The following is a 13,105-nucleotide window of genomic DNA, read 5'->3' as shown; positions in this document are numbered from 1 at the left end:
ATTATACTTAGGCTAATAACCTGAAACATTTTCACAGGGCAAAAGTTGTGATAAGGGGAGTGTTAGCTTTTATGCTAATCAACTTTTGGACGTAGATGGGATTTTTGTGTCAACTGAAACCTGCATCTGGTCATTGAAGTTTAAAGAATGTCAAATTGATGCACACTAATCTTCTGTATGTATTTGGGCATTACCTGTACTGCTGGGGAAATGGGCTTGACAGGTAAAACCATGCATCAAAAAAGAGGTGAGATTATGGTAATACAGAATGTCGTGTGTCTCTAATATTTTTCTTTCTTGTGGGAGAGCGATCTCTTAAATAAAATGCACATAAGTATTTTTCATTGCTTATCTGTTTCCCCAAAAAGTCAATGTGAATGCAGGCTGGATTCATTACAGATTCAGCAACTGTGGACATAATTTGAATTCCTCCTAGGATTAAAGTGACCTTTAGTGTCTCTATAGCAAGCTTTTTGGTTAGCACACAGAAGAGTTTTTCTCACTGTTTACCCTCAGTGCAATGTCATTGTCTAATCTGCTTAAGCATGTCTGCTGTCTCACTTCTATTTGCACAGCTTTTCTTAAAGCTAGTACTTTGAAAGGCCTGTTCCTCCACAGTCTTTCAATGTGTAGGTAAGAAATATCTGGTGTTGCCTTTTGAAGCACTCTGCTGCCTGCCCTTCTGTTCTCACCACCAGTTTCGGCTTTGTGAATGAGGAGCTAATTGGCAGCCCAGTAAGAAATGCGAGCTATTGTCTTACTCATATGGATTTTATTTTGCTTTCAAGAGGTCAAAACCAGTTATACAGATCAGTTCTGTTGATGGTTTCTTTTTTCTCTGTTGCTCTTGAAATCCAGTCTATCCTATCCATCATGTTAATAGAGCAAAGGTAACAACCAAAATAAATATTTTCTTGTCTTATCTTTCAGATAAAATTGAAGATGAATTAGAAATGACTACGGTGTGCCATAGACCCGAGGGACTGGAACAGCTTGAAGCACAAACCAATTTCACTAAAAGAGAACTTCAAGTGCTTTACAGAGGATTTAAAAATGTAAGAATAATACTGAGTCTAGTATGTACGTCCCCACCAGCCTCAACTGCTCAGCTGCATTTTGTATCATTCCCCTGCTAAACGTTAGGAGTTTTGTGCTAGATCTCCCCTACCACAGCAAAATGAGCACAATCTGCCTCTCCATCTAATATTTATGACACCGTAATCTGCCTGAAACTGGGTTTGGCTAAATATTCAGCACATAATATTCTCGTTAACTTTCTTCCCCAAATGTTAGTAGGCACACTGCAATTTCCTCAACCGTGCCAGTACTTCAGTATAACCTGAAAATGTTTTTATGGCTACTTACTTAATTCTTGCTGTCAGTTCCTCATGTTCAAATATGAGCATACTGTTTGCTTGTGATTAACTGCCCAGGATGTTGGGGTTTTTTAATCCGTTCTCTAGCTGGAGAAATCTCGCTCTTGTAGTAGGATGTTATTAGAGCACATTAGGACTATCAGGTCCTGCATAAGTAGGGAATAAGGCTGGAGTGGCAGGAGCCAAAAAGAAATTAAAAATAAATAGATATCGAGACTGAGGAGACAAGAGAGAGGCTACAGATATTGGTGAAGGCAGGAAACATGCCAGTTGGCATGACTGCATGCACAGAACAGCACTGTGCTCCTCTTTGTGAACCACCGTTCCAGCCATACTCTCTCCCTGGTAGCAGGGAGTCTGCAGCTCTGAGAGCCTCAGCTTCTAGGTCACCTGCTGCTGCTTCTTAGGGACTCATCATAATAAATAGAAACAGATAGGGAATTTTGAGGCTACATGGAGCAGATGTTTTATGGACCTTGAAGAATGAATACTCATTACATGGCTGCCCGAGGGTCTGGATTTAGTCACCCAGGTGGTTCATGCCAGCTGATGTGTTTATGATGATTAATAGATCCGTATCAAGCTAGCTTAGTAAACACAGTGTGGTTTTTAAGTTGTCTTGCAGGACAGCTCCAGCATTTCAGCTACTGTCATGGTGATATGCTGAAATTTCTTGGAAACAGAAAGTCAAGTCTATTGGGTAAAAACTTGCCAAAAGAAAACTGACCTTAAGTACAGGCACTCTTGAGGGAAACCTGCTGGACATTGAGAAGGGCCTTTCTTTTTGACAGATTCTTGAAACTTGATTGAATTGCATCTCCAATGTATACTTGACTTCTCCAAGGAGTCTAGTGGTTTCATCCTTTATTTCATTGCTCACATAAGCGAGCCAAGGCATAGCCTAGCTATATTTTTCTTTTTGGTGCATGTGTTGTATTTGTACGGCCTTTGCTGCACGTAGGCAATTATTTCATGTGTGAAGTTTTCTAACCGCTGAAGACTGATAGTCTGAAACCTCTTCACGCTTTGGGCAATCAGCAAGAAATCATATGGATTTTGAGAGAGAGCTTGACAGGTTAGTGTTGAGTATAACATTAAATGACTGTTTACAATGGGAGACTAAACTCAGAGAGTTCTTAACTGCTGTGTTTTGCTAAGATCTCTGAAATGCCTTCATTGTTGCGTTTGGTGGGAATCCTGTGTGGGAGAGCACTCCTCCATGCTGAGAAGAGCAGCTGGCTGTGCCAACAGCTACAAAGCAAAACAGAGAGGCAGCCTCGCAGTTCACTCAGCAGATCTGACATTTGCCTCTTGCCCCTCCCAATTTTGCTTTGCGATACAGAGACATTACCTCCCAGGGCAAGAATGATAGACAAATGTGTTTAACTTGTGGCCTAAACCCTTTCCTAAGACCTCCCTGAGGGTCTTGGTATTAATTGGGAGTGCTGGCAAGATCTTGTTTTATATCAGATTGTTGGGACAAAGCCGTGTGTTTTCCTCCAGCTGCTATGCACGCAATATGTATGAAGCTTTAATATCTAAGGTTTAAATTGAAATGAAAGGGCAGCTTTAGCATTTGTAGCCTGTAAATCATGGTTTCAATGGGATGAGTAATTATGCACAGCAGGCAAACTGACTCAGCTGTTACCATATTTGCTATTGTACCAAACGGTCTGCTTTTTGGGATGATGTTACAGTGCCATCTGGAGATTCAAAATCCCTGTGGGAATACAGTAATTTTCCTCTCTCTGGCTTGCACTTACTGCTTGCTCTCAGTGATTGCGCAGGTCCCGTTTAATCATGAAGCAGCACCTGGGTTATCACATGGCCATTTGCAGGTACTTGTAGCAGACATGGAGAGAGTGAGGTTCCGCTCAGCCCAGCTGCAGGCACAGGAGCTGAGTGGCTGGATGTTCATGAACATGGATGGTGCTTGGCCAAAGGCAGTTCAACGCAGCCTGGGGTTGAACTAGTGGCTAGTGACCCCGTGGACTAGTGCCCTGGCTGACCAGGGTCCTAATTCTCAGTACTTCTATTCCTGCTCTTTCTTCACTTCCAAAATCTGTTTCCCCATTCCCTTTAAACCTTCCCAGTCTCTTTCAAGTGTGTCCCTGGTCAGGTCTGGTGTTTCTGCACCAGACTAATGGAGGCTTCCACCAAATTCAGATCCTTTGTCACTCCAGAGCAGAGCATGCTAACCAGACCCACGTCCTTGCTGTCTGGCCAAATGTCCCCTCTCTCTTTGCCTTCAGCTTTCTTTTGCAGTTGTGAAAGGGTGCCGTCCTCCAAGATCTCTTGATGCCGGGACCAAAAGTTCACTTTTATCTTAGCAGTTATCTCTGTCCCCAAGGCGCGTTCTGTGTTACGCGGAATAGTCTGTTTTGCACCTTGGAATTAGCTGCTGTCAGGCTAACCCACATAACTGAGGAGCAGTTGGAGACATTCTTGCCTTGCCTTGATGTAAATATTTTAGTGAATCTGTAATAGAGTATACTATGAGATGTAATCATCTGTAACAAATCAGATTTTTGGAGACTGGAGCAAGGTAGAAATGTTCTGATACTTTAATAATCCCCAAAATATCTCCAAACTGGGAGAACATAGTAAACGCAGCAAAATACATGGGATGTGTAAATGCTTAGTGATGCAAATCTGGATTGTGGATCCTGAGGGAGAATACATTAGAGTCTGTCCGTGGTCAGCTAACTTAATACCTCTAGTTTAGCAAAACGTAACCCCCTGAGTGCTCTTTTCACGTGCTGGCTGAGTTAGCTGAGAACAGTCTCATGGGCAGGTTACGTATAGCCCCACTTCAGTTCTGCTGTTGATCCCTGCTTGTCCACATTGCGCATCTTCGAAAGCAGTCAATGAAGTTAATTTCTGATTCTAGCAGAAGAAAGAACAGCAAGTGCAACTTTTGTTTGATTTTTCCTTTTTTTTTTTTTTTTAAATGTGAATTCAGCTCCTTTGTGGTTTAGTATTTTAAAAGAAGTCTGAGAGGATAGATTCAAATGCATGACTCATGCTGTCAATGCCAGTGCTCAATAGTTAGCTTTGTGTAAATGAGGGGTTGTTTCTTTCCTTGACAACAATACAAAAAAAGTTCACTGTTCTTGTTAGACATCTTAAAAGAATTTATAGGTTAAAGAAATGAGAGGTGTTTACCTGAAATCTAACACCCTGCCATCGAAGGGAGGCCTTATGAATGGTATGGTGAAGGACCATGCCTTTTCATACTGCCAAAAATTTTTTTCTTGAATAAGCAAACCTTTGTCTTCAGTGGAATTTAAACTGACGCTAAGCTTACCTGCTCCTTTTCACAAGAGAGATTTCTTTTGAGTCAGCTGTATTAAGTCGTACTGTAGCACTAATGAGGCCTCTTGAGCATTATTTGACTCTTATAAAAACAAAATTGCGATCAATTAGGTGCAAATGAATTGGTACTAGCATATGTGTCGGAAAGCAATCCAGTTATAGAGAGCTAAACAGGCTGATCAATGTCAGTGCTGCCTCTCCCCAGCACTCCTGGAGGTTTGATGCAAACTTTCATTTGGCTTCCAGATGGAGCATCAGAAGCAATAAAGGACCATGTGAAAATTCAGAAAATTTAATCAGGTACAGTGGCCAACACTGCTACAGGAGACTTTGCTTCTGCAAGGAGAGTGCCGGCAGCAGCAGCCTCTCCTCTGTGTCTCCCCTTCAGAAACTTAAACTTCATTCTTGGGGTTGCTAGTGGTGGGCTGGGGCTCTTAGTAAATAAGGGCTAATAATACAGCATTTTGGAAAGTACAAAGAAAATAATGATCAGCCCCTAAACTTATAAGCTATCTTTAAGCATGTGAAGCTTAGTGAAGATAATAGTTGTATTTATCAAGATGAAAAAAAGAAACAGTGTGTTTGGCCAGTAGCGCTATGCTGAAAAGCATGGTTGGGTGCTGTGCTAGGCTTGGTTTTAAAAAGAATGACGATTTGGTCAAATACTCTGAAGTTCTGCAAAGGCCCAGAGTGGGTCTTGGAGCAGCAGCACTCCAGTGACCAAGGAGAAAATTTCTACCCAAGAATGGCTGTTGATAGGATACTGTGGTGGGTTCACCCTAGCTGAGAGCCAGGTGCCCCCCAGAGCTGCTCCATCACTCCCCTCCTTCATTAGACAGGGGAGAAAAGGTGCAACGAAAAGCTTGTGGGTCGAGATAAGGACAGGGAGAGATCACTCACTAATTATCGTCACGAGCAAAACAGACCGAACTTAGAGAGGGAATTCATCTAATTTATTACTAGGCAAAACAGAGTAGAGGAATGAGAAATAAAATCAAATCTTAAAACACCTCCCCCCACCCCTCCCATCTTCCTGGGCTCAGCTTCACTCCTGGCTTCAACCTCCGCCCCCCTGTGCCACTGAGGAATGGGGGTTACGGTCAGTTCATCACACGGTGTTTCTGCTGCTTCTTCATCCTCAGGGGGAGCACTCCTCTCATCGTTCCCCTGCTCCAGCGTGGGGTCCCTCTCACAGGAGACAGTCCTTCACCAACTGCTCCAACATGAGTCTCTCCCACAGGCTACAGTCCTTCACAAACTGCTCCAGCATGGGTCTCTCCCACGGGGTGCAGACCTTCAGGAGCAAACTGCTCCAGCGTGGGGTCCCCCACAGGGTCACAAGTCCTGTCAGCAAGCCTGCTCTGGCGTGGGCTCCTCTCTCCACGGATCCACAGGTCCTGCCAGGAGCTTGCTCCAGCATGGGCTTCCCACAGGGTCACAGCCTCCTTCAGGTGCCTCCACCTGCTCTGGTGTGGGGTCCTCCACGGGCTGCAGGTGGAATCTCTACACCCCCTCATCCTCCCTCCATGGGCTGCAGGGGAACAGCCTGCTTCACCATGGTCTTCACCACGGGCTGCAGGGGAATCTCTGCTCCGGCGCCTGGAGCACCTCCTGCCCCTCCTTCTGCACTGACCTGGGTGTCTGCAGAGTTTCTTACATCTTCTCACTCCTCTCTGCAGCTGCAAAAGCTCTAACTGGGTTGGGTTTTTTTCCCTTCTTAAATATGTTATCACAGAGGCGCTGATGGGCTTGGCCTTGGCCAGCGGCAGGTCCGTCTTGGAGCCGGCTGGCATTGGCTCTGTCAGACACAGGGGAAGCTTCTAGCAGCTTCTCACAGAAGCCACCCCTGTAGCCCCCCCCCCCCCCCCCCCCCCCCCCGCTACCAAAACCTTGCCACGCAAACCCAACACAGATGCTTAGTCTGATCTATGATTTAAAAGATACCATAAATAAATATCAGATTATTTATTTAATGTATGTTAAATTACAAGGTTTAGGAGAATGCTTTTATGGTGGCTATTACCTTCTATTAATTATTCTTCTTTTAATGATTTCTAGCTTATTAGAAGTGGCACAAATAGATGAAAAAAGTAAACATTTTTCTCATGACAAAGAAACTAGGCAATGGCTGTTTTATTAGGAGCTTTGGAATGTTTTGAGGCTACTCATCTAACCAGGAATTTTGCCACATAGAATTAGAAAGCTTTGTTAGTTTTGTCTGTAAATGAAAAACTAAGGTCTGGTCCTGCAGCCACTGTTTTTAGATAGCCCAGTTGGTCTTTTCATCCCCTTGCTCTCGAACAAGCGTTTGAACACTGATGCTGGAGAAGGGGTGGCCCCGCTGAGGTCAAGACCACAGTGCCAGGTTTGGGTTTTATTTGGGACACTTAAACGTAACCAGTGGGAGGACAGTTGTTAGGACATAAAGACATAAAGTAAAAGATAATTTCAGGGCTTTTCAAGCAACAAATTATCCTTTATTTAGCTCAAATCTCTCCCAAATCACTGATGGTTTTCTACCCAAATAGTGAGTAGAAGACAGCAGGATTTCTTCTGAATTGGAGGAAGGAACTCAGATCTAATCACCCTAATTTCAATAGCGAACAGCTATGTGATTAAGGAACTGCCTCTGATGTCACCTGAAGTACTCCGCCTTGCTTTCCTTCTGTGACTTGCACAGGATGAAGTGATTTCTCTTGTTCGTTCTGTCCTTTTTTCCGTGGGTAGTGAATGCATGTCAGTAGCAGGTGATGCTGGCAGATCAGAGGCTTGAAAAAAATGCCTTTTTGCCTTTATGGGCTTTTTATGATGGAAGAATTTCTTGTCAAAGTCCTTTTTGTTCTTAAAAGGTATCTAAAGAACTCATCAATAAATAAGGCATAGACTTGAATCTTCCTCCAGCTTTTTGTGTCACCAATTCAAAGGGATTTTCTTAGACTTCCTAAGTTTACTCATCTCAAATTCAACAACCTGTAATGCTACCCAAATAAGCATGTGTCTGTCTTGAATCTGCAGAGTGAGGTGTAACACACAGTGAGTGTGTGCATCTACGGGAGCTCCAGGCTGCAAGTTGTGAGTAACTATAGCAGTACTGGCATCTGCCTGGCTTTGCAAACCTACCTAGGGTCATGAAACACACTCCTAAGCCTGCTCTTTAATGAAGTCCATGCCAAGCACAGACTTATAGGGAGTTTAGGAGGAGTTCCACCCCAAGAGCATCATATGGTATAGCAGGCATATTCCAGTGTAACGTGGCAGCAGTGTGTTTGGATGTAAAGGCTGTGCAGCTCTGTACTTTGGAACTAATTTCTGTTCATCCCCAAGCTTGCTTGTGTTACCACAACATCTCAGTCTGCACAGAGGCATGGCCCTTCTAGATGTGTTAGTGCAGAAGAATGAACTCTTAAATTAATTTCCATTACTTTAGAAGGTAAGTCCAGGAGGAAAATATGATATGCTACCTGAAAATGAGCCAGGTTTAGTCAGTAGACTGGATTAGCCTTAGCATTATTGAAAATATCTGAAAAACTGTTTCCATCCCATTTCTCCAGTAATTCCAATTGGGATTTATTAGGGAAAGAACAGAGAAACAGGGAGAGAACACCTCTATGCTGCAGGACAAATGAAGGGTGTACTGGCGTCTTGAACATGGCTTGCAGTCCTGAGGTGCTGTCTCAAAAAGGGTATGGGAAACAGAAAGATGCAGAGAAAGGATGGTTAAAGGATGCCGAATGCCTTCCATGCTTCTGAGGGTGGGATGCTTCGACCTGGAAAAGAGATAACAAAGGGAAGATGTACAAAATCACAAGTGGCAGGTAGAAAAAGCATCAGGATGAACTGTTTGTGTTTGTGTTCTCTCTCTCTCTCTGGGAATTCAGGGCTATCGGGCAAGGTAGTAGGAGTTAGGTTTCAAAAATTGATAATTCCTTGTGCAGAGGGTTACAGATCTGTGAAACTCCTTGATGAAGAACCTGTATTAAAATGAGATGGCAATCATAATGTGAAACAGAAAGAGGAATGCATGGAGTGAGTATGCTGCCAGTAACTGACAAACTTTCTTGATCCCAAATCTGGTGTTCAGCTTAATCATAAGTATCAAACTAAGATATACGCACCAGTTTTGTGAGAGACTCTGAGTTAACCTACTCAGATAATCCATCTTCAGCATGTCCTACTGGGAGTGGCAGTGCTCTTGCTCCCCTTCCCTCCATATGACACACTGCCTCAGCTGGGGCTGTGGAATTTAAATTGCTGCAGCAGGGGACAGACCCGTGGTGTCTCTGCCCATTGGTATTTCTGAATGTGGGAGAAAGCTGACTTTTCTGTATCTGTAATTCTGTGAAAAAGGATCAGTGCCATGGTTATTTTATTGTTTTGCTCTGTGTTAGTTTTCAAAATTAGTTGATAGGCAAATCTGTGGAAAGAGTGGCATCAACTTGAAAATACTTTATATAATTGAAAACTTTACGTAGATGGTAGTGCCCAAAGCTTTCTGTGATACGTGAATGTATGTTGTAACAGCACTGAGCTGGGGGGGTGGGGTGGTAAAGCACTGTAGTAAAGCTAAATTTGCTCTTGAATTTTTCTTGAATTGTCCAAGTAATTTAAGTTGAAAAAAAGAGTTGAGAGTAAGGAAACAGGATTTACAAAATGGAGACAGGTCTTGTACTGTTTTTCACCCATCTCTTCCACTGCTTGTGGTCCCGCATCCTGCTGGGTAAGATCTGAGGACCTCAGTTCAGCTATCACTTACAGAGTAAAGCACCTGGGGGCTCAGCTCCTCATACATGCCATGCATCCCTTTTCACAGGTGCTGTCTATGAACACACCCAGGGAGCATCTCCTGCCCCAAACTGCCATAACAGCTTGGATTTTGCTCGGCTGTAGCAGAGCAAGCGTAAGCCCTCCAGGCAGGGATCCCCTTTTCCCTCCTGAATGCTGCCCCATGGGGCTAGTTAGTAGGTCAGGAATTTCAGGGCAGAAAACCTGCCACCCTTTTCCTAAGTGTCTGCCCTTATTCGAAGCAGCCAAAAGTGAAATGACAGGCCTTACATTCTAGTACTAGAGCTTAAAAATAAAATCGTCCCACAGGTTGCCAGGTTAGAAAATTGGCATGGGCACAGTCTGGCTCCTTAGAAGTTTATGATAGACTCAGCAGATAAGCAGGTTAAAAATGATCTAATCTTTTTCAGCCTAATACTAATGCTTGTTTGTAAGGACTTACGAGTACAGTATGTACTGTTAGCCTCCATGGAGCTGGTGTCAGGTATATGGCTGCAGTCTTCTGCTGAGGATTAATGAATTCATGTATGTGGAGGCATCGGACAGGGAAGTGTTAGCTGGCACTAACATTATTTGTAATTATTAGATGAAAGCTTCGTATGATAGAAGGCATGAACTGCCTTTCTAGGTTGTCCTATAAAACAGCAATTAAACACTGCTGAAAACACTGTTAGAAATGTTAATAATGGTGAACCAAGTCTATGAGATACTTAAGATGAAATTGCAGTCTGAATTATTTTAATTTCTTCAGCTGCACAGCCTGTGCATCCAGAGCACTGTGAGAACAGGAATGTGATTTGTTTAATTGCTCTCTTTGGGCTTGTAGAGTTTTGCAAATGAACCTTTACAGAGCAGGGTTTTTTTCTTGATTTTTTTTTTTCTTTTTTGGTTTTCCAACAGGAATGTCCTAGTGGGGTTGTTAATGAAGAGACATTCAAACAGATCTATGCACAGTTTTTTCCTCATGGAGGTAAGCAGAGTACTTTGCGTCTGTCAGGTTTATTGTAGCATGCCTTAACATTCATTACTGCCAGCTGGCTGCAAAACTCCTTCAGATAATCTGTGTGAGAGATGTGAGCTGAGCTTAAGCTTTGCAGGATCTTAAACAGAAACACAAGCAGCAAGGTAATAAAATTAAGTTTCACCCTTTGAACAGTTATTTCACAAGAATATAGACAATCCCACATTAAAGATTGCCACTAGTTGTCAGCCCTTTATTCTCCCTAAACAGTGCACTAAGATAAAAAAACTGGGGATTGATGCTTTTTTTCCTGTCCTGACTTTCTGGATGACAGAAAGCTAAATCACTTCTCCTCAGTGTGTGTTTACTTCCCTGCTGTTGGACTGCTGTGCATGTTGGATCTAGCACGCAAGAGTCCCAGACTTCATTTTGGCCTGAAAATTAATCAAAACCTCCCTGAAATAGTTAAAGTAGTTCCAAGTTGATGTGTGGACACCTAGCTACCTGAAATGATCATTTTTGGTGTTTGTGTGACTAATTAAGACAGGATCATGTCATGTATTGGAATATTAAAGTATTGTATTAAACCTCTCAATGTATTTTCTTGCCTTTTTAAAACATCAAGAATCTATATATTCTTCTAACTGAGCACATTCTGTGGGGATACTGTTCTCAAACTGAAAGAAGTGAGTCAGGGGTTCACATGGCTTTTTAGTAAAAGATTCAGTATTTGAGGCTTTCCAAATATATTCTACTCTGTAGTAGTTGCAGAGTACACTCATTGTAGGATGATGACTGAAGTTTCTGCAAGAATGTGTGTGTGTGCCTTTACTTTAAAACATGTCATGCTTGTGTTTAACAATGTATGTGACCTCAAAGACGTACACCCATAAAAAGTTCACATTAAATTTCAGTATGGACTTGACGATTTCCTATTGTTGCTGCTTTTGTTTCTGTTATAAAAAGAAACCATTCGATTTACTTTTTTTTAACAATTATGCAAAAAATTAAGTGCTTATAATCTTAATGTATTTCTGGATCTATTTCAAGTCCAAGGAACTCCAGTTACCCCCAGTAACTGCACTAACTCCTTTAAGTGACACACTTTGGGTGACTCCTTCATTCCCCTGTGTGAAAAACAATCAGGCACAGAAACGTCGTCTATTCATGGGTAGATAACTTTTTTCCTCTCTACTGAGGTTGAGAGAGACTTGCCTTTTCTTTTTTCTGTGTCACATTCCCTTGAAATGTGGTTCTCTCTTGGTTAATTATAATGGTAGTACAACCATGCTTAATAATAAATCAGTTTAACAGCAGATGTGACTTCATATTTTACAGTGTTTTCTTTCACTTGGTTTCCAAACTGTTTGTGTAACCTTAGCAACATAAATTATGAGATTTCAGATTCCTCAGAGATTTTTTCACTTTTACGGCTTTCTGTACAGATAAACTTGTACATCCCAGAGGTGGTAAAGTAGCTCTGAATTACAAAAACTTTGTGCACTGTCATTTCAGGCTTGTGATATTTTTGTTATGTAGGGCTCCTATCCTTGACAGGTTTTCATTTTTGGTAATCTGTCATCAAATGATACTAGTGATCTAGTATTTCTTAATGTACATCATACCGTACTGAAATGAGACCTCTAGTTTAATATGTTTAGTTCGTTGTTTAGTTTAGCTTAATTAGTTTTTAGCAGGACTGTCCCATAAGTAATTCTATGGTTTTCTTCTGGAGCTATTTTATTTTAGAATCCTTCTCTTAAAAATGCAGTAGATGTTTTCCCCCCTCTACAGTCCAATGTATTCTATCCTTATGGATGACAGTAACAGTAACTTAAGTATTTGATTTTTCTGCACACAGTTACACTTTTCTGGATTTGAATAATGTGAAAATATTTAATCATTTCATAGAGATCAGAATAAAGAGATGCTGGGTCATTCCACCTGACAGCCTGCATAGCACAGGGCACCAGGCTTCACCTGAATACTCATACATTGGGTATGAAGACTCAGGCTTGGCTAATGCTGTGTGCTAGAGGCAAAGAATAGAAGAGACAAAAAAGTGTGTAGCTGCTAGAATAGCAATGAAATAATTAAGGGAATTTGATGTCAGTTTCTTCCATCTTGAAAAGCTGGGCTCTAGGAATACAGAGAGCAATGTGAATTGCTTCCAGAGCAGAGAACTGGCCAGTGAAGGTTGTACACCTATTTGATTTTTTTTCTGCATACCATTACTGTTTTTCCCAGTTAACAGCCATCCTTCATGTGGCCATAGAAACTGTTCTTCTCAATAAAATTTCTAAAACCAGCAGTTTAAGATTCGAAAGGATGAAAAAATGTCTTGGATGAGATTGCTCTTTAATAGTCATGGGCCAAACTCAAGTTATTGGAACTGGACCCTTCTGAAGCTGGCCAGTCCCTGGGGATTTCTGCTGTATCTCACATAAAGCAAAAGGTAGAGGAAGGAAGCACACATGCTGCAATCATTCCTTGGTGCTTTTGCTGCATTGCCCACCAGGGCTGATAATCCATTTGCCCCAGAGACACTCTTGGGAGGGGTTTTTTTTGCTCATTCTTTCAAATACAGCCCCATAATCATGATCGTTTCTAGGGTAATAAAAGCTTTTACATTTCAAGGCTGTGTTAAGGGAGGGTGTGGGGAGTATGCAAA

The 13,105-nt window shown here is 42.1% G+C and overlaps 1 protein-coding gene across 7 annotated transcripts in view; it reads left to right on the top strand.

Annotated features, from left to right (window-relative positions):
* The window catches only part of KCNIP1 (potassium voltage-gated channel interacting protein 1), a 443,945-nt gene that overhangs the window by 419,313 nt on the left and 11,527 nt on the right, over positions 1-13,105 (top strand). For all 7 annotated transcript variants that reach the window (XM_075766508.1, XM_075766509.1, XM_075766510.1 and 4 more), the window contains 2 exons: positions 931-1,055; positions 10,374-10,443. In XM_075766508.1, coding sequence (XP_075622623.1) covers positions 931-1,055; positions 10,374-10,443 — 195 coding nt within the window. The remainder of the gene's footprint in view (positions 1-930; positions 1,056-10,373; positions 10,444-13,105) is intronic.

This window comes from Balearica regulorum, chromosome 14 (assembly GCF_011004875.1).
Source record: "Balearica regulorum gibbericeps isolate bBalReg1 chromosome 14, bBalReg1.pri, whole genome shotgun sequence".
Taxonomy (NCBI): domain Eukaryota; kingdom Metazoa; phylum Chordata; class Aves; order Gruiformes; family Gruidae; genus Balearica; species Balearica regulorum.
The sequence above is the reverse complement of the archived record's forward strand: the minus strand, read 5'-3'. Positions and strand labels throughout refer to the sequence as shown.